This window comes from Biomphalaria glabrata, chromosome 8 (genome assembly GCF_947242115.1).
Source record: "Biomphalaria glabrata chromosome 8, xgBioGlab47.1, whole genome shotgun sequence".
In the NCBI taxonomy this organism is placed as follows: Eukaryota; Metazoa; Mollusca; class Gastropoda; family Planorbidae; genus Biomphalaria; species Biomphalaria glabrata.
The window spans coordinates 9,695,793-9,719,268 of NC_074718.1; the positions used below are offsets into that span (position 1 = coordinate 9,695,793).

The 23,476-nt window shown below is 38.3% G+C and overlaps 1 protein-coding gene across 2 annotated transcripts in view; it reads right to left on the reverse strand.

Annotated features, from left to right (window-relative positions):
* Window positions 1-2,185: 2,185 nt before the first annotated feature.
* Window positions 2,186-23,476, reverse strand: part of LOC106074327 (hemocyanin 1-like) — a 41,334-nt gene continuing 20,043 nt past the window's right edge. The window contains exons 13-23 of one of the 2 annotated variants that reach the window (XM_056038394.1): window positions 22,504-22,778; window positions 20,245-20,356; window positions 16,741-16,883; window positions 15,436-15,633; window positions 13,397-13,584; window positions 12,097-12,360; window positions 10,885-11,049; window positions 8,705-8,833; window positions 6,754-6,897; window positions 6,032-6,175; window positions 2,186-2,483 (exon numbers count right to left, since the gene is read on the reverse strand). In XM_056038394.1, coding sequence (XP_055894369.1) covers window positions 2,247-2,483; window positions 6,032-6,175; window positions 6,754-6,897; window positions 8,705-8,833; window positions 10,885-11,049; window positions 12,097-12,360; window positions 13,397-13,584; window positions 15,436-15,633; window positions 16,741-16,883; window positions 20,245-20,356; window positions 22,504-22,778 — 1,999 coding nt within the window. In that variant the 3' untranslated portion in view covers window positions 2,186-2,246. Of the gene's footprint in view, window positions 2,484-6,031; window positions 6,176-6,753; window positions 6,898-8,704; window positions 8,834-10,884; window positions 11,050-12,096; window positions 12,361-13,396; window positions 13,585-15,435; window positions 15,640-16,740; window positions 16,884-20,244; window positions 20,357-22,503; window positions 22,779-23,476 lie in introns of both variants that reach the window. The other variant, XM_056038393.1, reaches the window with a different exon arrangement.

Below are 23,476 nucleotides of genomic sequence, written 5' to 3' on the forward strand. Positions count from 1 at the left end.
CTGTAGAAGAGGGGTTTAAACTCAAAACGCCCGATTGGATTGGCTACGCTCAAATAATTTTAGTGTGTAATTTGCTTTTCTTTTTTTTATATTGAAGAGGTATTTTTTAGCATTAAACCCCTCTGAATGGGGGTTTAAATTCAAATTCTTTTGGCAACGCTCATAGCATTTTGAGTTTGTAATTTGCTTTTTTCTTACACTGAAGATGTATTTTTGAGCCTCAAACTCCCCTAGCGGGGGGTTTAAAATCAAACCCCCCTTGGCTGCGCTCATAGATTTTAGAGTGAGTAATTTGCTTTTATTTATATTGAAGAGGTACTTTTTAGCTTCAAACTCCACTGGAGGGGAGTTTAAACTTAAAACCCATTTGACTACACTCATAACATTTTGAGTGTATAATTTGCTTTGTTTTTATTATTAAAGAGGTATTTTTTACCTTCAAACCCCGCTGAAGTGGGGTTTAAACTCAAAACTATGTCAAAACCCATTTAGCTACGCTCATAACATTTTGAGTGCCTAGTAGCTTTTTTTTATATTGAAGAGGGGGTTTATCGTAAATTTTGGAGGGGGTTTTAAAATCAAAATCTCCCTTAACTGTGCTCTTGGAATTAGGGGATTTTCGTTTGCATTTTTGTTTTGTTTTGTTTTATAGAAGAGGGGGGGTTAACTGCAAAAACCATAAGTAAGCGGTTTAAAACTCAAAACCCCTAGTAGGGGGTTTTAAACTCAAAACTCCTGGTAAGGGTTTTTAAACTCGAACCCCCCTGGTAGGGGGTTTTAAACTCAAAACCCCCTGGTAGGGAGTTTTAAAATCAAAACCCCATTGGTTGTGCTGGGGCAAGTGATGGTTTAGTATTAAAATCTCACCTAAAATAAACAAAATCAAAGCATAAAATCATTCACTAAATTCCGATCCCCCCCCCCCTGGGGGGGATTTCATTTCGGGGGGGGGTTTGAACCCCCAAACCCCCCCCCCCTGGCTACGCCCATGGTTTTAGACCAATAGCTTGTTGCCACGTCACGCGTAGCAACGAGGCATAACTTTTTTTTTGTGTGATCTTACTTGTACGGACCGAAACGGCGTACCGGCACTTTTCTGTGTGGGGAAAAATTATTACATTTCTTGAATTCTAACGTTTATTATTAATTTATTAGTAGGTAAAAGTTTGGCAATCCATCACTGAGTACCGGCACCTATTTTTTTTGTATACAAAAAAAAAGCATTGCAACAAGTTATTGTTCTAAACAGCCCACGGGTTGTGACGTTGCAGGTCAGTGTTAAGGCCTTCTTTAACAATTGGTATCGGTGCAAGTGGGCAAAGATACACTTTAAATGTTCTCATTGTAGCGTAGGCTAAATTTATATTTTTTTTTTTGTTCTGCCCAGAAACTAATATCATGTCACGCAGTCGAATTCTGCCCGCCAGCCATAGTGTCAGATTTTAGGGCGTTGTCTCATCTTATCGTGACATAAACGTACCGAGTACACAAATAAATACCAGTAGGCTCATACTTTGGAAAGTTTGGGGTTTCTGTACACATTATTACAAATTGAGAAGGCTCCTTGCAACCAGGGCATAAGTTGATCGTCAAGTGATACCGTCATTTTACCTTTATCCATTATTCGAAAGCCTTATAATATTCTGACAAGCATTTGCGCCACGTCAGATTTCAGGTTCTTACAGTATTTTACTAACCCCCATTCCCCAATACGCGGTCCTTACAGCCTAGAGAGGCTTTATGCAGTCCTTACAGCCTAGAGAGGCTTTATGCAGTCCTTACAGCCTAGAGAGGCTTTATGCAGTCCTTACAGCCTAGAGAGGCTTTATGCAGTCCTTACAGCCTAGAGAGGCTTTATGCAGTCCTTACAGCCTAGAGAGGCTTTATGCAGTCCTTACAGCCTAGAGAGGCTTTATGCAGTCCTTACAGCCTAGAGAGGCTTTATGCAGTCCTTACAGCCTAGAGAGGCTTTATGCAGTCCTTACAGCCTAGAGAGGCTTTATGCAGTCCTTACAGCCTAGAGAGGCTTTATGCAGTCCTTACAGCCTAGAGAGGCTTTATGCAGTCGTATATGCACATCCTCCCAAAATATAACATATAGCCCACTTTCATCCTTAACTCAACATATATTTTCTTTTTATAATTATAGAATTTTACATTAAAAAAAACAACTACAATGCAAGAATTTATTAAAGAGGGCATGAAAACTGCTCCATGTTTATTGGGAAATACATTTGACCCGGAAGTTATTCTTCCTCAACAAAGATTTGTATCTTGATGCCCCTATTGCACAGATCTACGTCAGCCGGGCTCATGTAGTAGTTTCCTGGAATCAGTGGGTGCACAGCGCCAAAGTCGTAGCTGCCCTGTAAAGAAGGAGGCAAGTTGCAGGCCTTCCATGCGGTAAAAGTGTTGAAGTCCTTCATTGGGACTACGACGTCGTCGGTAACAAACTTGACTTGTGTGTCCTTCTTTACCACCACCTGTGGTCGAAAATCGTTTATTCACATGTTATATTTTGGCTTAAATTTAAATTAAAAAGTGGCGATGCGGTAGCAGAGTGGTTAAGCGCTTTTCTTTCAAACCTGGGGTCCTGGGTTCGAATTTCGGCGAAGGCTGGGATTTTGAATTTCGGGATATTTAGGACGCCCCTGAGTCCACCCAACTCTAATGGGTACCTGACATAAGTTGGGGAAAGTTAAGGCGCTTGGTCTTTGTGCTGGCTACATGATACCCTGCTCATTAACCGTTGGTCAAAGAAACGGATGACATCGTCTGCCCTATAGATCGCAAGGTCTGAAAGGGGAATTTTTTTTTACTTTAAAATTAAAATAAAGCTTAAAAAAGGAAAAGTGTAGTGAAGCATGTAAGTAAAATGTCCATTTCACTGTGATCCACGAAGAAGATAATGTAAAGGTCATCTGTTTTTATGGCCTCGTTTAACGCAGATGTCATGTGCTCAGCACAACAACCAACCGAATTTTACTTTTCCCAACTAATGTCAGGTAAAAACACGAGCAGATACCCGTGCTGCGCCACGGTTGAAACCCTATAGCAAAGATACAGGCCCATCAGTTTTAGTTTACTCGTCTGCCTCCCTCCTCCCACACACTACAGACATTACTTTTAAATGTAACGCCTCTCCCCCCCCCCCCACCAACAATACACTTTATGTCCTTTGAATATTCAGTGGAACAGCAAGCCTTACAATAATACCGGCATATTTTCTTTTTGACATCCTCCAATAGAGATCCCTCATTCCCAACCAAGAACTTTTAGGCCGCCCCACACCTTTTTTTTTTCATCTCTCAAATGAAAGGTCAGTAAAGTACAGTTTTATACAAAGGCATATACTTCTTTAAATCACCCGTTTCATCCTAGCATAATGTCTTCCCACACTGTACACATTTTTAACCCGCAAATTACAGAAGTACTGATTAATAAAACTTTGAAGCTTTGCTCCTCCCGAGGAACAGTTTGAGAGAAGAAACATCACTATTCGTTTTCCCTGAGAATAGCTTATTTGTTCTTTGTACCCAAAAAGCGGTAGGCTAAATCTACGTATTTTATTGTCCAGGGCTAAATTGAGTGATTATCAGTCATTCAGTCATCAAGACTTTGAATTATATAGATATAGGCTATATAATAGACAACAAATGAATATTCACATTTGACTAGAGTAACACTTTTAGTTAAATCACTAAATTTAGAAAGTCTTCAGGACAGAAGAATCAAAAGTAGCAATTATACATAAAACATTGAACCATAATCTTCAAATACAAAAGCAAAATTTAATTACAATACTCTGAAAGACACAAAGATAAAGGCACATTCCTCGTCCCATATGCTAGGACAAATTTGTACAAATACTCCTTCTTCCCTAGTGCTATTAGAGCATGGAATGGGTTGCCTGAGCTAGCCAGGAAAACCAGTGACTTTGAAGAATTTAAGTCATTGGTTAATATGCATGACTGAATGCATGACGCGTAGGACGTAATCATATTCTTTTTTGAAGTAACGTCTGTATTACATAAGATAAGATATGAATAGATTAATAGAAAAAATATCAAGCTGCGAATAAAAGTCATTTTTGGGAAATTTCAACGCATCGGTTTCCGGGACAGTACGAGATAATTGCGAATAAGGTTCAAACCTGGGACTACCGTGACGACAGTCCAGGGCGCCATACTGCCCAAAACGTTTACAAGGACGGCCGTGCAGGTGAGAATCAAAGACGCTATAGAAAATTCTTACGGAAGGTTGGTCCAAAGAAAACTAAACAACACAGAAAAACAAAACAAAAAGACCGACAGACCAAAAAAACAACAACAAAGCACTCAGACTTGAACACAATGCATGCACCTCAGTAGACAGAGCTGTGCCCTCATTACTCTGGTCCATACCGACATTGCCACAAACACTAGCCTATGCACTCAGGCGCGACAAAACTCAAAGTCCTTCTTAATATATAGACATTTACATACATTAGGGACAAACACTTTTAAAAAAACAACAATCAACACATCAAACAAGAAGCAACATCACAAAACACATCACAAACTACATCACAAACTACATCAGAAGCTAAGCCTAGTTAGAATTAGGCTTAAAATTAAATTAGATTTACCTAGCACTATTTCGACTCAGAACCGGACACAACAGAACGAGACAACCTATGTTCCGAAAGCTTAAAGTCGAGACGAGCAAAACCTGCCCTTGTGGAGCACCACCTGAAAATGCTGACCATGTCCTTCAAAGCTGCATATAATATCAAGAGGCCCGAACAAGACTCTGGCCCCAAAACCTTCAAACAAAAACTATAGGCCTACAGAGAACTACCAGGTCTGGAAACCACTGCGCGGTTCATCTCAGATATAGATTACTGATCTGAACCCTCCGACATGTGAAATAAGAAAGAAGAAGAAGAAGACCTAGCGCTAGGATTAAAAATAATTAATATAAAAAATAATAAAATAGATAGAAAAATTATTAGATACTAATTGTGTAGTCCCAATATTTAGATTACATAAAATGATTTAGGCTAAACTGTACAAAAAAATTTAAAATTAGTACCGGTACATATGATATTGTTATAGCTCTGCTCTGCTCCTACGCTGAACCATATGGTGCGCACCAGTTAAAGACGGGTGATGAATAGAGGGTAGAGACAAGATGGTGGACTGTTGATTCCGACTAAGTAAATGGAGAAGCAGACGTAGAGATAGGTTAGAACCGCCTGAGTTGTAGAAGGGATCATTGTGGTCAGCGGGTGAGAAGCAGTGTAGGTTGTCTGGTCAGGAAGAAGTCTTGTGAGGAAACTGGAAAGGGTCATTCCTGTTACAGGAAAACATTCCTGTTAGTTTATGTAGACCAGTGATGCCCAAAATACGCCACAACCGGCCCGCGACGTGACTCCATCTGGCCCGCCGAAATGACGTCACAAAGTGAGAAAATTCCCTAAAAAATTGGAAAAAAAAATCTTTATCTACGTCAGTGAAAATGGATTGATACAGATAATAAGCCAACATATTTGTTTTTTAAAGAAAGAATGACTCCTTTTTAACAGCTTTATGCTTTATAAAACCTAACAAAAAAAATAAGGCGGCATTCTTGGATTGAAATGCGATTGTTAGATTACACCTAGAGTGGAGGATTGATGAGAATATTTACCAAAAAAGACAAGAAAATGAGCCGGCTATAAGGCTAGCTACAGAGTTATTAGAGATATGAAGCCATTTTCCGATGGCGAATTCAAACAAAAGTGCTCCCTAAGAATGATGAAAAAAATATAATTTTTCGCCTAAAAACCCGACACAACAGAATGGGACAATACACTTACCAGAAGCTAAAAAATGGGGCTAATGAAACTTACCTCTGAGGAGTGTCATCAGAGAATGCTGACAATGTCCGTCAAAGAGCCATACTATCTATGCATAAATCACTGACATAAATACACCCACACACACAGATAAACCTAGACAGAACAGACTCACACCAACACAATTAATAAACAAAGAACGACACTCTCTACCTTTAATGCTGGTGGTGGGGTTTTTTTGTTGATGGGCACCACCAGAATATCGTGGTCGGACCCTGAGGGTCTCTCTATGATGAAAACCTCCATGTCCTTCTCACTACTCGAGCTCCCGTCATAGGTCCCAGTTTTAAGGTGCAGCTGAGGAGAACAGCAACATAATAGTGTCATGGCTAATACACACAAGATCTAGATCTGTTTTTCTTTATTTCACTACAATCAGTAACGCCATCTTCCTTTTCCCTCTCCCCCCTCCCTATCTCCCTGTTAGTACCTCACTCTCCCTCTCTACATCCCGCTTTCTCTTTCCACGTATCCCCCACCCTCCCCTCTCGTTCTGTCTCCCACATGCGTTTTCCGTTTGTGCACACGAAACTTAAAGCCTTGATCCTGTGCTAAATCTGCCTTGGACATCTCCAGAGGTTGTTTCCAAAGTTCCTTCCCTGTGTGTTTGGCTGAAACCTTCATTTTTTTTTTACCGTTTCATTTTTTTATCTGTTACAATTTAGCGCCATTGTAAATCAGCTTTTGAAAAATAATCGCATGCTTGGCCTATTTCAAACGGTTTCCGTTTCCGGGAACCAAAAGTTGGAATGCGCGATGATATATTTTGTTTCGCTGATATATTTTGTTTCGGGTTTTATACAAAATATGTGAAGGGTAAAATCCACGAAAATTCGAGACTTGAAAATAATTATCTAATCAACGCCAAAAACTACCTTAACTGGCTTGTCAGTGGTCAGCTGTGCCCCTTTCATGGCGTCAGTAACGTCAATCTTGTATGGCCTTTCGAAAACCCAAGGCTTTTCGTTGGGACCACCTAGAATATTGATAGTTCCGACTTGATTGTCTTGGAGATAAACCTAGACTCAAAAACCATAACGTAGAGTAATGTAAAAATCATAAGTCTAGGAATGTCAATGGCTTGGGAGTTTCTAACAAGATAAACAAAACTGGTAACTAAACACAGAATATACACATTTTGATTAACATTTTAACCCTTAACAATTTGGTTGCTTTCGTAATGAGAAAGTGCTTGGCTCCCCAGCGGCTCCCGAAACTAAGTATCCTGGGTTTGAATCTCATCAACGATTGGGGTTTGAATTTCGGGATTTTTAGGATGCCCCTAAGCCAACCCTACTATAATGGGTTCCTGACATTAGTTGTGGAAAATATATGCGGTTAGTGGTTGTGCTGGTTAATAGTCGACTTTATAAACAGATGGCCTTTATATAATTTGCACTATAGAGCTGAAGATCTGAAAGGGGTACTTTTTCTTACTTGGTCACTGTAAAGTCTTCTTTAAAATAAAGTTGTTTAAAGCTCAACAAATTAAAAGTCTAATTTTCTGGAAATATGTATATTTTTCTATCAGTACTATTAGATTATTAGTAAATTGGTCACTTCGTGATCTATCTAGTTCCAAATATAAAAACAGTGATATAATACGAAGATATTTAAAACTAGTTTGAGACGTTGAGTTTTATAAAACATAAACAAAAATGCCAGATTCGTTCTATCGAGTATACAGATCGAAGTGATATGCAGGGTGGTCCAAGAGTAGGGGGTCTGTATGAAAAAAATGTTTAACGTTCTTTCAGAGTTCCTAGTCCTAACCTCCCGCGGGATGACAGCGGGTTAGGTATGAACCATGGGCCATCGAGACAACCGAACGACAGTCAACCAAAAAGCACATTAGACCAGGGAGTATCTGTTGTATTTTTACAATCTTTTTCATTTTAACTAACTTTGTTATTTATGCTATATTATTGATATTTTTTTTGTAAAATTACAATTCATATGGGCTGATATGGGGCAGATGGCCGAGTGGTCAAGTGCTTAGTTTCCATACCTGGGGTTGTGGGTTCGAACTTTAATGGGTACTTGACTGGCTATAATACAAAAAACAGAAATGGAAAAGTGGTTTGAGTGCTGGGACAAGTCCCAAAAAGCCCGTGGAGTCTGGGAGCGAATGAGGCGCCCTGACCGCACTTCCCCGTGGTGGAGGCTGTCCAGGCCTCAGCAAGCTATTATAGCACAGTGCAGGACAGGCCACTGTCCTGTTGGCTCATATTTCTCGCGGCTATGACCAAATTTCGATTCACGGTGCCCTCGCTGCGGGGAAGAAGAGGAAACCGTGCCTCATATTCTGTTTGACTGCCCCAGACTTGCTGATCTCCGTCTCGACAGGTCTGGGAAACCCAAAATTCTCGACCTGTATGGCGACATTCATGCACTACGCAAGACAGCAGGGTTTCTGTCCAGGGCTTTTGCAAGAGAGGATTTCAGCCTCTCAAGCCCTCACTCTAATGGAGTTTGATGATGATGATGATGAATGGGTACTTGACTTGAGTTGGGGAAAAAAAAGCAGTTGGTCGTTGTGCTGGCCACATCACCGTAATTATTAACCATAGGCCAAAGAAACATCATCTGCCCTATAGACCGAAAGGTCGGAAAGGGGAACTTTACTTTACAATTCAGATTAAATGTGATCTGTTTTCAGATAATTGTCAATGCCATGAATGAGTAAATATAACTGGATGAATGCATAAAGATAAATGTTGTAATTTACTGTCCACCTACTTGCAGACAACCCTGTATATATAATATAGCGTGAAAGTCTCTGTAAGAGTGAAATGAAAATGGTTTACAAAATAACGACAAGCTGACCTCTAATGTGACGCTATTCTTGACGCCGCCCAGCATAAGACCAGCGTAAGTCCTGTTCTTGCTTTTCTGAAGTTTAATTTTGTCTTCCAGGTCTTTGAGTGAAAAAACGTTTAGGTTGAGTTTGTCAAACTGGCAGAGACATAAAACAAAGAGACAATTGGGATGATGACCTGAGGACGCCTTGCAATTAATACCCACTTTTTTAAGTAAGTAAATAAAAACAAGGTTACAAAGACAGTTTGTGTGGAGACACACTCAAAATCGGTCCCCAAAGTGGTCCACCCAGGCAGGTACAAAAACAGGTTTCAATATTTTCAGAAAGAACATCAGAATTAAATTCTTTCAAAGACAAATGACAGAGAAGAATGGAGAAAGAAGGTTGACGGATCTTGTGTAATGCCCCAGTGGTCAAGAGACCAAAGGATAGGTGAATGTGAAGTTAGATGTGAACCTGGTCTAACTAATGTCTTATAATGAATATATAATAGCTCTAATTGTTTTGTAAAGGGACAATCTCTTATTCCTCAAGAAAAAAACATCCGTTAAAAAAAAATTCGTTTAGTTAAGTGTTATGTGGCTATCGTTTATTAGTACAGTTCACGCAATAATATGAAAAACTACTTATTAATTGTTGTTTTAAATTATGTCCAACTTATATGCATACTAAATAGATTTTTTTCTCTTAAAAAAAGCATTTTTTTTGTGTAAATGTAGTAGTTAGTATAACAGAACTTACTAAACCTAGCAATACAAATGTAAAAAAAAAATATTTTTTTTAACATAAAATCTAAAACCGTTTGCATAAATGTGCAAAAATATGTTAACGCATAATTTCCTCTACTAACGAGCCTCCCGTGTTTGTTACTATTAATAGTGAATAGTTGTAAAAGTGGTGTATTTTTATGAAAAAACTGCTTGCATAAGTGATTTAAAAAATTCGATTTTTCGCTTTCAGAAAAGAAAAAGGTACCATTCAGAACTTTGAATTGTCTAAATATTATTATTTCGGATTTTCACAATCTTTTTTAGTTTACGAGATCTAAACGGGGCGGACGGACTGACATTCCACACAACACTAATAGCGACTTTTCCCCTTTCAGACGCCTATAAAATATACTTCAAAAATCCATTCCTTCTTAATAGAGAAGGAATATTCTTATTTGACTAGAGTAACACCTTTAGTAAAAATCACTAAATTTAGAAAGCCTTCAGGATAGAAGACTTAAAAGTAAAGAAGCAATTATACATAAAAAAACTGAACCATAATCTTCAAATACAAAACAAAACCTAATAAAATACTCAGAAAGACACAAAGATAAAGGCATATTCTTTGTTACATATGCTAGGACATATTTGCACACATACTCCTTCTTCCCTAGTGCTATTAGAGATTGAAATGGGTTGCCTGAAAACCAGTGACTTGGCAGAATTCAAGTCATTGGTCAACATGCATGACTAGATGCATGACGAGTAGGACATAATCATCTTTTTTTGAAGTAACGTCTGAATTTTATAAGATAAGATAAGATAGAGATGATCAATCTTTGTGAGAGCGATTATTTTGATTCTAGAAATAATGAATTTTTTTTTAAAAGCAACATTTTTTCACCATACCCTATGCCCCCCCCCCGCCATTTTTTTTTTTTTTAGAAAACATTCTGGTTAAGCGAATGCGAATTATAAAATTCTAATGATAGATTGATCTATTTTATAATTAAGCAGTATTTTAAAATTGGTGTCCTTTCTGGGTTACAGTGAATGGATCCTTGTTTGTGCTTTATCAACTATTTTGTTACACTCAGCGCACAGACGACCTTTGATAAATGGGCGCTCTTGGTGGCCCCGAATAAAATAAAAATAAATATAAACATTAAAAAAACAGAATTATGCATTTTATTAAAAACCTAGTTTACTCTAATGATAACATTGAGACAGGTTTCGATATTTATTATCTAAAACAATTGAATAAGGTACATGTGTGGGGCCTAGGCGGCTGCCTACTTTGTCTATGCCTAAGGCCGGCCCTGCTCAGTGTTCTGTTTATTGAGTTAGCTTAAGGCTTAAAGCTAGAATACTATTCATGACATTGAAGGTCTCCTCATTGGCCAAAGTACAGTCGACACTTTACACTTAACATTCAACGTTGAACAATACTATTGGTACTAAAATCTTAACACTACCTTGTATCCCAGCCTTCTGTGGTCTGACACAAGACCAGGGAGAGAGTTTTCTCTTGTCATCTTGTTGACGTTGATGTCAGGGTTCCTGAAAGGCTCCATGGACGAGTCCACATGTTTGTAAACACACTGACCACTCACTGGCTTTTGTCGTAGGTATTGAAGTTGCTACAACAGAATGTGTCGTAAATCTTTAGGATACGCATCCATGGAATCACAGACAAATCAAGAAAATACGCATATATTGCAATAGGACACACAGACTATAATTAGATGCAACACACAATAAAGATATACAAAAAACAAATGACATAAATAGAAAATAAAAAAAATATTAAGTTTCACATATAAATTATGAGTTAGTCTGGTGTTAATTTTAACTTTTTTTTGTATAGTTGTATTGTTTTGTTTGGTGTAATGCACAAATTGTATTACTAATTTCGTTAGGGGCAATAAAGATTATATATATATATATATATATATATATATATATATGCTGTACACACAACAAAACAGTGCTGTGCACACAACTAAACAGTGCTGTGCACACAACAAAACAGTGCTGTACACACAATAGAACAGTCCTGTACACACAACAGAACGGTGCTGTACACACAACAGAACAGTTCTGCACACAAAACAGAACAGCGCTGAACCTAGAATAGAACAGTCCTGTACACACAACAAAACAGGGCAGTACACACAACAGAACAGGGCTGTACACACAACAAAACAGGGCTGTACAATGACGCACATAAGATGAAGCACTCATCCAACTGTCCCACTCCATCATAACTTGTAAAAAATTTGACTTTCATTCAATGATTTATTTGTCAAGGAAACGAAACAATTCTTGCAATCTGTGACTAGCATGTACTCCGTGATGATAACAGCTTATGACACGCAGGGTAAGGAGAGCACACATAGTACATATTTAGCAATGTTCAAACTCAGTATTTTGAAAAGACAAACAATATTCTTCCTTCCACCTCCACCCCCCCCTCAAAAAAAAAAAAAGAAAATTAAAATTGGCAATGGGCACTACAAAAGATATGTAGCTAAATCACCATTACACACACGCAACAATGTAAGGTCCACCACCTCTATAAAGTGATCTTTATTACACTCTCTATATCCTTTCCATTTTTTATATATTTTTATTTTAAGTCGTAACAGTTTGAAACACAGAGGTAATTACAGTAAACTTGGCCGTACCTGCCACATGGTCCAGAGTCGGTCGAAACTTGATTGCAAGATCATGAAGAGAGGATCGAAAGCCGAAAAGTCCAAAGTGGCCAGAGAATATTTCTTCGTACCTCCCATCAGAGCGTGGAGTCTGTAATGCAGAAGCTCAAACTGGACCGCAAAATCACAAAACTGATCTTCCTCTAAGATGCTGAGAGCTGAATGGAAAAGCATTTTGGTGCCTTCGGGGTCTAGGAGGTTCAGCTGTTTAAGATTCACCTCACGATCTGTCCACTAGTAAAAAAAAAAAAAAAAGCAACAATATTTTATTCCAGTGCACATTAGTGTTGTGTTAAAATGATTTGAACATTAGAATAAAGCGTTAAAGTGACTGTAACATTAAACTAATGTGTTAAGCGGACAGTTATATTTTAAGCTATTTTGGGCCGACCCTAAAATGGTACACCTGGGTCGTAGATGACGCTTGTGGGCTTTCTAGCGTCAAATTTTGAGCACGAAGTAATGCATTTTCTACTGTAGCTGGTTTTCTATAGTCTTCCAATAAGCTATGAAAGTAAAATGATTGTTGATGTGAAAGACAATGATTGACAATCAGAATCATAGAAAAAGACGTGCCCTTTTTTAACTCAAATTCAGTTAAAAAATCGATATCTAAACGTTAAGTTGTTTCTTTGGTCACTGTCTTCCGTTTGGTTGGTCTTGTTAACTATCGCTAAAAAGATACAGATGACCTTGACATTATCTGCTCATATATCACAAAGGAAGGTCTGAAAGGGTAATTTTTTATATTTATATTTATATATCTGTGGCATTTTACGTCTCGAGAGACGATCTTTTCCCTTTGCAACTTCTTCTGTGACTAAAGAGGACAATCCTAGATACACAGCTGCGATCGCAGGTTGGGCATATGTAAACACCAGACGCCGTTGCATTTTCACCCTTCTTTCTGCTTCTGTTGTGTATGACATCTGCAATTCGAGGCCCTTCCTTTATGCTCTCTCTCCATGTGGATCTATCCAGTGCTACTTTTTTTATATACTTTTTTATATACTTTTTATATTTATATAACTACATTTTCATTCTTCCATTCATTACTTTCTAGATTTTGTGTCCCCCTTGTTTTTTAAATTATCTTCTCTATTTCGTTACCCATGACAAAATGTCAAAATATTTTTTTATTTCTTTTAATGATCATTTTACACTTTCGTTTTCAACTTTGGGACTAGTCAGAGATCGGGTCTGAAGTTTAAACTAAACTGAACATTTCACAATAAACTCCGAACTTAGGGCGTTCAACTCAGAACCTCACCTCTTTCTCAGCTTGGATATAGTATCTGTAAAATGGATTGTCCTCTGGGTCACTGAAGAGCTTTGGCAGAGCTGTGGATTCGTCAGTCCAGTCCCAATAGGGAATACCCCATGATGCACCAAGGCGTGACAGAGCCTGCTCGAACTGGACAGTCAAAAGGCGATGCCAGTGTGGGAAGATGGGTAGACCTGCAAATCAGAAACAGATCAAATATGGGAGTAAACTCACTAAAGTATCTAAGGATATTCTACCTTAGGATGAACTTATAGGTAAAATTGAGACCATTAGTTTTATAAAGAATTCAGGTATTCAGGTAGTTTCCCAAACCAGATTTTGATCTATTGACATTTTTATTAGTATAAAGGCTTGTAGTAATTAAGAATAAAGAGATGAAAATGATATAGGTTATTTATAAAGCCTCGGCTATTGAAATAAATAAAGATTAAATGTCTCAATGGCATCTTCTCTTGTATGCAGAAAGGATCTAAAAGTGTTAGCAAGACTAGTTGATGGGAAGATGTTGATTCTTCTTCTTCTTCAACTGTCAGGTAGAGTTGAGCAATCGGCTCTTGGAACTCTAGGCCAGCAAAAGTGAACAAGAACTCCCTCTCACCGGCCTGAATGAGAACAATGTACACTGTTCTGTCTGACGGGTGGGTCAGACTCGCGGCAAGAGACCGCATACACTAAGACCCCCGCCATTTTCCTTTTCTATACCAGGCTAACTGTGCGGGACACGCCATGTATGTAACGGCCCCTTGAGGAACAGTGCCTGGATTGTGACAAGGTTGTTCGGAGCTTTTTTACAACTCCGCGCAGTGCAATGGGGATGCTCTCGCACCCCCTAAGGCACCCCCACCGGGAGTCTTGTTTCGCTACCCTTTAGCATAATCGTTTCCTCCTACGATCGTTTCCACCCAGGCGCCACTATGAGGAAGGGTAGCGTGCACGGGCACCACTATAAGGCAGGGTAGCGTGCCCGTGCACCACTATGAGGCGGGGTAGCGTGCATGGCACCACTATGAGGCAGGGTAGCGTGCACGGGCACCACTATGAGGAAGGGTAGCGTGCCCGGGCACCACTATGAGGCAGGGTAGCATGCCCGGGCACCACTATGAAGCAGGGTAGCTTGCCCGGGCACCACTATGAGGCAGGGTAACGTGCCCGGGGGAAGATGTTGATAAGAAACAAAGCACGTCGGAGCATCAATTACTGTGATTGGGAGCGTGACATTTTGTGACACGTGACGCCACCTTCCGCCATCTTGTAATTTTGAAGTCTTGTATACAATGCTTGCGATAAAATGGGTGTTTCAATAGCTTTAAGGTCTAGCAAACTTTGTGTCATGCTTAATCATGTAGGTAGAACACAAGGTCAAGGCTAGTCGCAAGAGTGTGACGATGATCGGATGCTCCTAGGTGGAGAATTAGGTCGAGGTCACAAAAAGGCGGGAACTGAAAAGTGAAGGCTGATCGCCTGGGCGTGGATGGAAGGTTCTAGGGGTTTTTGGGACGAGATTTTAAGGAGGGTAGTTACAGTTTATGTGGTCAGTTGCGGCCAGTTACAGTCAAGGTCAGAGTTAGGACTTAGACAGTGAGAAATAAATACCGCTAGTTTACAGTAAATAGTTATTAATCTATTTGATCATCACTAATATTATAACATCCTATAAAGAACAGCGCTGGCAGAAGAAAAACGCCAGAGAAGAAAAGCAAGTCATCGACTCTAGCTCCAGCTGGGAAAACCTGCCCAGTGTGCGGCCGAACATTCCGGGCTCACATAGGTCTCACCAGCCACATTGCAAAGCCCTCAGCCTCCTGGATGACAAAGTGGTCATCATCGAACCACGATGGACGAACTATATATATATATATATATATATATATATATATATAACATCCAGTATCTGAATTGTATTTTATCTATATTTATTGTTTGAAATTCAAGCCAAACAAATTGTTAGTTGCCCATTCAAAGAATGATCATTTTTGCGCCTAAATGAAACAGCTCATGTCATTAAAAAACGAACATGGCCTCACCGTGAGGGCTGCAGGCAAATCTGTTGCTTCCATGAGGAGGGCATCTGTTGGGAGCTCCGTGAAAGCCGGCGATGTTTTCAAAATTGTCAGCGCTAGTCTCAGACTGCAGCTTCTTCAGGGCGTCTCTCAAGTTGTTGGACTCGTCATCTGTCAGCTCTTGGATGTTCTTCCTTAGAAGTGCGGGCTGTGTTTCAATTTCTGAGTCTGGATGTATATTACAATAAAGAAATAATGTAGTCTTGGCATTATAAAAGGTTGTCAAAGTTGAACAATCACTATATCAAATCTGTATATGCTTAATTAGAGGCGCGGTTACCCAAAGGGTAAAGTTTGAAAATTTTATAAAGCTTATACTAACTCTGTCTGCCTAACTGTGTGATAAAAAGTGTGTACACATTATTCTCTCCCGTTTCCCATTCTCGGATCAAGTTTAAACTTTACACAATTATTAATTGTACCTTATAAGGCATGCATCAATAAAATAATAAACACATTACTTAATTAATTAAAGGTGATCAATTATTTAGTTTGATATCGAAATAAGGGGAATAACTGCTACGTAATGAGAGATGTGGATGTTTATATGGATTTAATCCCCTTATTACGTTTTGACACGTTTTTTTCTCCCACTTTCCATCCTCGGTTCAAGTTGAAATTTCGCATTATTAGTCGTAGCCGATGAAAATACACGAATCAATCCAAAAACTAACCAATTAGTCAATCAATTAGTAGTAGTTAATTTTGTTTTATTCGGCTGAAAGGAAGCTAAACACTGCCATTTTCAAATAATAGCAGTAATTAGCGGTTCTTTACCATATTTAACTTTAGTTCACCCAACTCTAATGAATCCCAGACATACCTTGGGAAAGTAAATGCAGTGGATCATTGTGCTGGCCACATGACGCCCTCGTTTACCGTTGGCCACAGAAACATATAAACTTTACATCATACCTATAGACCACATGGTCTGAAAGGGTTATCCTTGTCATCTTCTCTATCGTATGCCTTCTTTTGACACTACATCACGTGAGTCACATGGTCAATCATGACAATTAGATCTATACATCAGACTCTCTATAGCAGGGGTTCTCAACCTGTGGGTCGCGACCCCCTGGGGGGGGGGGGTCGATTGACGATTTGCCAAGGGTCGCCTAAGACGATGCAAAATATCAATTGATATTGTCTACTCTTCTATTGCTGTATGTGTGTGTGCGGGGAGAGGGGTCGCAGCAGAGTGGGGAATTGTGAAAAGGGGTCGCCGAACATAAAAGGTTGAGAACCGCTGCTCTATAGGCTAGTATTTACCTTCAGGAGCTTGGTAGATTAGCTGCAACAACGGAAGATCTGTTTCAATGGAAACTCCGTTAAATTCAAACATTTCTATGCTAAGCTCAAATAAGTCATTCCAACTGAGATGCGCATCAAACATGGCTTTGGTGATGTCTACCCTGGTGAGTGCAGAAACAGTAAAAAGTTCGAAATGGTTACAATTGTTTTTGTAAGCCTAACGCTTGTATTGTATTTTCAATGCTAAACGGCATTGTCAGATGTAATAAAGTGAACAATATCCATCCGTACCCGGGGATTCATAAAATGATGAGAAATGTAATACTTTGATATCGAAAATTCGGGAAAAAAATTACACGATACTTTAAGTAAGTAGACAATATTTTAATGAATCTGCAGAAAAAGTGAAGAAATAAAACTAAAAACACAAAAAACAATGGACCAGAGTTCCCATTTTCTCTCCCTTTGAGATACTTCCATCTTAAAATAGATTCCAAAATAATCTTGATTACTGCGTAATTAATGATTATTTTTAATTTCCATGGATTATTAATAGATCTACCATTTTTAGTTCATCCATAAACTTTACTGATTTCTGGAAATAAATCTGTCACGTTTTATTATGAGACAGTTGGATCGGGTATATATATATATATATATATATATATATATATATATATATATATATATATATTTTCAAGTAGGGCTATTGCGCGCACCAAACGGTAGCGTCCTCCAGTATTTTAACTCTTTCTCTCCTAACTGACGATACCAGCGTTGATTCCACCAGAATGTGGTAAATTATTACGGAGAGAAAGAATTAAATCAAATCTATTGGTTCAAAGAAACTTTACTTGAGCATGGACTATGCCAAACGAAGCACCAGAATAAACATTTGCCTCTCAGATGCACAAGAATGTCAGGCACGTTTGTTTTCAAACACAAAACTATTGTTGCAGCACATTAAATGTAAGTAAAGTAAGTAAAGTTCCACTTTCAGACCTTGTGGTCTATAGGGCAGATGGTGTAAAGATCATCTGTTTCTGTGGCCTACGGTTAACAAGGGTGTCATGTGGCCAGCACAACGACCAACCGCCTTTACTTTTCCTTAACTAATGTCAGGTACTCATTAGAGCTGGGTGGACTCAGAGGCGCCTGAAGATCCCGAAATAAAAAATCCCAGTCTTCACCAGGATTCGAACCCCTATCCCGGGTTCGGAAGCCAAGCGCTTTACCGCTCAGCCACCGTGCCTCCATCATTAAATATGTTTATGTCCAAATGTTAACGTGTTTTTTTTTAAGAAATAAGGGCCTTTGTTTATTAAGTTAAGGGCTCTGTAAAAGCATTTAGGGCTAGTCCCAAACTAAAGTTTCTTCAGAGCGTCATGTCCACCTCTTCTTGTTCCCTTCCTGTTTTCTTACTATAAGATAGAAATGTGATAGCAATGTGTTAATGGAGGGTGTGTGTATGTGTCCAAGGTGATTATGAAGAAAGGGAGCATTAATTGTTAGATGATGAAGAAAGGGAGCATTAATTGTTAGATGATGAAGAAAGGGAGCATCAATTGTTAGTGTTGTAGAGTTATTCCAAGACAAGCTGCTCTGTTATAAGGTGGAGAAGCCACTCCAGGAAGCCAGATTCTAAAGGCGTGTTTTTATTGTGAATTAGATTTAATTTAATTAAATTATGGCGTTTTAATTATGGCTTTTTATAAAGCGCTTATAGCATGCTCTGAGCGCTTTAGTCCAATCTCAGTTGTAGACCAGTTGGGGGGGGGGATATAGGAGAAGGTTTTTCCGTGCTGCCTTCAGGCGCTCAGTAAACACAACTGCCCGAGTCGGGTGTCGAAGCTCGAGCCCTCTTCATAGGTAGCCAAGCCAAGCCAAGCTCAAGCGCACTTAGCCTCTCGACCACGCTTCCCACGTACACGCAAACATCTTGATCATCGTCGTGTCAGCGTGTAGTTCCAATAAAGAACTACTTGAGGTTTCTTTTTTCTTTATTGCATTTCAAGTTGAATGTGTCTCTATTGTAATAAAAGTTCTATTTAGTTTTGTCCACAAAGAAGTTAGTCAAGTTTTATAAGTTAAAATGTAATATGCATACAGCGGTTAAGTTGTCTACCAGCAGTTTGGTGCTACAAGTCAACAACCGTCAACAAAAGTAGGATGATCCAGGATTGATTATCGAATCGAAATATTATCAATATGATGAACATTGAAGACTAATGATTATTTTGTTTTATATATAGATTATATAGGTCACACCCTTCGCAAGCCTGCATCCAACATAACAAGGCTAACCCTAACCTGGAACCCCCAAAGGAAAGAGGAAGAGGGGACGGCCCAGGAATACATGGCGCCGCGATTTGGAAGCAGATGCCAAGCAGATGGGCAAGACGTGGGGACAGATGGAGAGACTCGCACAGAACCGAGATGCCTGGAGGAAGCTGGTTGGTGGCTTATGCCCAAGAAGGGAACATAGGCAGAGATGAGATGAGATATGTTATATAGTAATTTATTAGTAAGCATTCTATTGATATTCGGCTGTGATAACATGCGTAATTCCTTTTAAACAGATCGATAATACATCAAAGATACGCTGTTAATCGTTCAAACAGTCGTGACAACGTTGACAATATCAAGGGGAACAATTCATCAACAACACAAAAGTTAAAGACTCAACAGTGTCTCGGAGATTTTCATACATGGCGATAAGAACTATAAATAGCTCGCTTTTTGGTGTATCCGGGGTCCCAAATAAAGGACGCGTTGATAACTCATGCATTTTTTATGTTTGAAAGTCTTCGATAATTTTGATGCACTTTTTGTTTGGCACTAAAGAATTAAATTTTCCAAGAGCTTCTGTTTGTAGCACAAAATAATTTCAGTATAGAAGACTTACAATCTAATACTTAGAATTTATTTAAAAACATATCGTTAACTAACTGACGGTCAGACAGGAGATTTGATACGCAGATCAACTGCCAAGCATTGAGATATTGGTAAAGTTATAGCTCAGTTCTTTTTACAAAGCTTATATCAACTCACTCTGTCTGTCTGTCTGTCTGGTCAAATGTTTGTACACGTTATTTCTTGGATCAAGCGGAAATTTTGAAGTAATTTCTTTTACCTCACAAAACAAGAATCTTTTTTTTTTAAATTAACCAATATTAGTTAATTAACAAGTGGTGATAAATTATTTTGTCTGGTATCTCAAACAAGGGAAATAAATAGTACTTGACTGAAGTGGTGGTACAAGCCAAATTAGTCCCCTTTATAGCTTGTCGATTGATGTTATTACACATTTAATTACATGACTGAGCCAAACGAATTTTTGACCTTTAATATGAGCTTTGTTTTTTTATTTGGCTTGTTGTTTTTTTATTTGGCTTTTTTTTTTTTAAATTAAGTTGGCAACAGTGACCTTTAATTTAGCGTCCTAGACATTGTGTATCGGGGAAATGTCCAGTAACAAAGAGACCACTGTATATATGGACATACCTGAACGTCATCACTTACTTGTACAGCCTGTCCAATCTCCATCCTAACTCTGTTGGTCCGCCCAGCACAGCGAAACGTCCGACAATGTACCTCTCACCAGTATGTAACGTAGCGTGAATCTCAGCCTTGGCTGGCGAAATAAAAAAACAAGCTATCTCATCAGATGTTAGTTTTTAAAAGCTAATTACCGTAGGCATCATTGTAGTTCCGGAGTGTGGTTTTATGTTTCACCATAGAGTCATACGGCTAAACTGAATACTGACGGGTTTATATGGTCATATAAGGTGTCCCTTATTAAAGTCTAAAACAAAGACTGCTGTACTGATTCTAATTGGAAATGTGTTTTGATTACATATTTCATCTACTCTAATTCAATTTCAAAAAAAAAAAAATGTCCATAAGAAGCGACGCGCCACAATAAATAAATAAATACATTATAGCTTTTACATAGCGCTACTTTCATGCTCGTTTGTGGACCAGTGAGAAGTTTTTTTCGGGCTGCCTTCAGGCGTACTTAGCCTCTTGACCACGCTTCACACAGCTTTCACTTCTTGCCCACTGCGAAATACTTCAACATAGTCACGGTAAAGCGGCTAGCGGGTGGTAGACTTTAATCGTTGTTGAAAAAAAAAATCATTTCAACATGGTAGCTTTGTGAGTTTGGCTTTTCTACCACTCTTTTTATAAGACAGTCCAAGCGGCGCAACAATTTGGATGAAACAATTAAAATGTGGGACATTGGAATTAAAATTTTCATGCAAAACATTTGAAAGTGATTAATATTTTGTTTACCGTTATTTAACTGGTAATGAATGTAACACATGCAGGATTATTCTCTTTCCAAATTCAATTCCTCACTAAATTAAGTATTAAGAGATTTATTGATTGATTTTCAGATATTTATTTTTGCTTTTTTTTTAGTGCTTAGGCATATTATACATTTTAAATGAAATAGAGCATTTTGAATGACTCACTGAAAGATACCATCAAATGAATGATTGTGCCATTCCAATCAACAATTGTATGACCAAAGCATTTTAGTAATCTACGAATACGGATGAACTAAACAGCCCCGAGAGCACCTATGTCTCAGGGTGCAAGGCAAGAAGAAGAAGATGATGGAGAGACGAATATAAATCAGCAATTCACACAGGGTCGGATTTAGGTATGTGGATGCCTCGGTCAGAATTTTTGTGGAGACCCCTTACACTTGTTCAAATCTTTAATAAAAACATTTTTTTTTTAACACTCACTAATGATTATACTGAATCTGAAAGGAAACCTTATTTTAGAAGAAATAAATATAGTACTTTTAAACTTTTCCTAATTTTCTTACCTTAAAAAAAGTTACAATTATTTAATATGCAATTTTAGAAAAAAAAAATATTTTGTTTGTTTTGAGTTTGTAGATCCGAAACTGCATTTATATATTATACGATCACGCTACAAAAGGACACATCTTAACCACGAAAGTTGCATCCGTAAAATGGTTTCTCCTTTCTATGGATGCGCATAATATCTCATGCGTCCAGATGAATGGCGTGTCAGAAGTACCCAAGGTAAGTATCGGAAATGACACCCTTACGGTGGTGCAGGAATCTACCTACCAGGTATCAACAATTACCAGCAGCCTAAATTTAGACTTTGAAAAAAAATTTGAAAAACGCCTGCAGTGCCTCCTGCTTCATTGAAACTCAAATCTTTCTCTAGACTCTGGACCTTCTTACACTTATTCCCAAGATGACTCCTTCAGTCAAGATTTAAGTATAAAATCAAGTAGTTTGAAATTAAATATATACTTAAACAATAATCAAGGAAATGCACTTTAGCCCGTTACCAAATTGCTTCTGATATTGCAGGCAACAGGGCCGGCCTAGATAAATGAAGGCCCTAGTTGAATTGAATTTGGTGGCACCAGATGAAATAGAAAAATAACACAAGAAAAAAATAAGATTACGCAATTATTAACTCTTTCTCTCCGTAATTATTTACCACATTCTGGTGGAATCAACGTTGGTATCGTCTGTTAGGAGAGAAAGGATCTAAAACCTAGTGTATTTCAACAATAACATTGGAAACATGTTTCGCCATTTCTTCACTAAAAGTAGACTATAGAAAAAAATTACCAGAAATTTAGTGCGAGCCCCCACCCCCCTGAATCAGAGTCCCTAGGTGGCTGCCTAGATTGTCTATGCCTAAGGCCGGTCCTGCTGACAATCATGCTAAAGAGATTTATTTTCTACTAGTATATAATCAGTTCTCCAGCGAAGTCCCTACCTGACTTATTAAAACCATTGAGCAAGACGCCGACGAACATTCTTGGCCTGGAGGTCACGTTGAACCTTATAAAATGTTCCAGCTCAGTGATGTTCATGCCGTCAAACGTCAGAGTGTCGTAGGTGTAGCCCAGCTCCTTCTCATGGTCGTAGATGTTTGTCGCGGTCGAGTGGGCGTAGGTTTTGGGGTTGGGGTTGTAGGTGGTGGAGAAATTGAAAGGACTTAATGGAGTGAAGATGTAGGACTGGGCGCAGTGGGCTTTGTAAGGTTTGCCTCTGTAAAACATATCGGCATATATTATATGCATCTATCTATCTATCTATCTATCTATCTATCTATCTATCTATCTATCTATCTATCTATCAATCTATCTATCTATCTATCTATCTATCTATCTATCTATCTATCTATCTATCTATCTATCTATCTATACTATCTATCTATCTATCTATCTATCTATCTATCTATCTATCTATCTATCTATCTATCTATACTATCTATCTATCTATCTATCTATCTATCTATCTATCTATCCTATCTATCTATCCTATCTATCTATCCTATCTATCTATCAATTTATCTATCAATTTATCTATCAATCTATCAATCAATCAATCTATCTCCTATCTATCTATCAATTTATCTATCAATTTATCTATCAATTTATCTATCAATCTATCAATCTATCAATCAATCAATCAATCAATCAATCAATCAATCAATCAATCAATCAATCTATCTATCTATCTATCTATCTATCTATCTATCTATCTATCTATCTATCTATCTATCTATCTGTCTGTCTGTCTGTCTATCTATTTATTTAATTTTATTATAAAATTATTAAAATTATTATAAAACAAACTGGATTTGAAAAAAAAGTTTCTCTATAAAAAAACAACAACACTTGGTTTCTCTAAAATTAGCCACTTTTGAAAGACATGTTAAAATGGGGACTTGTGAGATTTTCCCT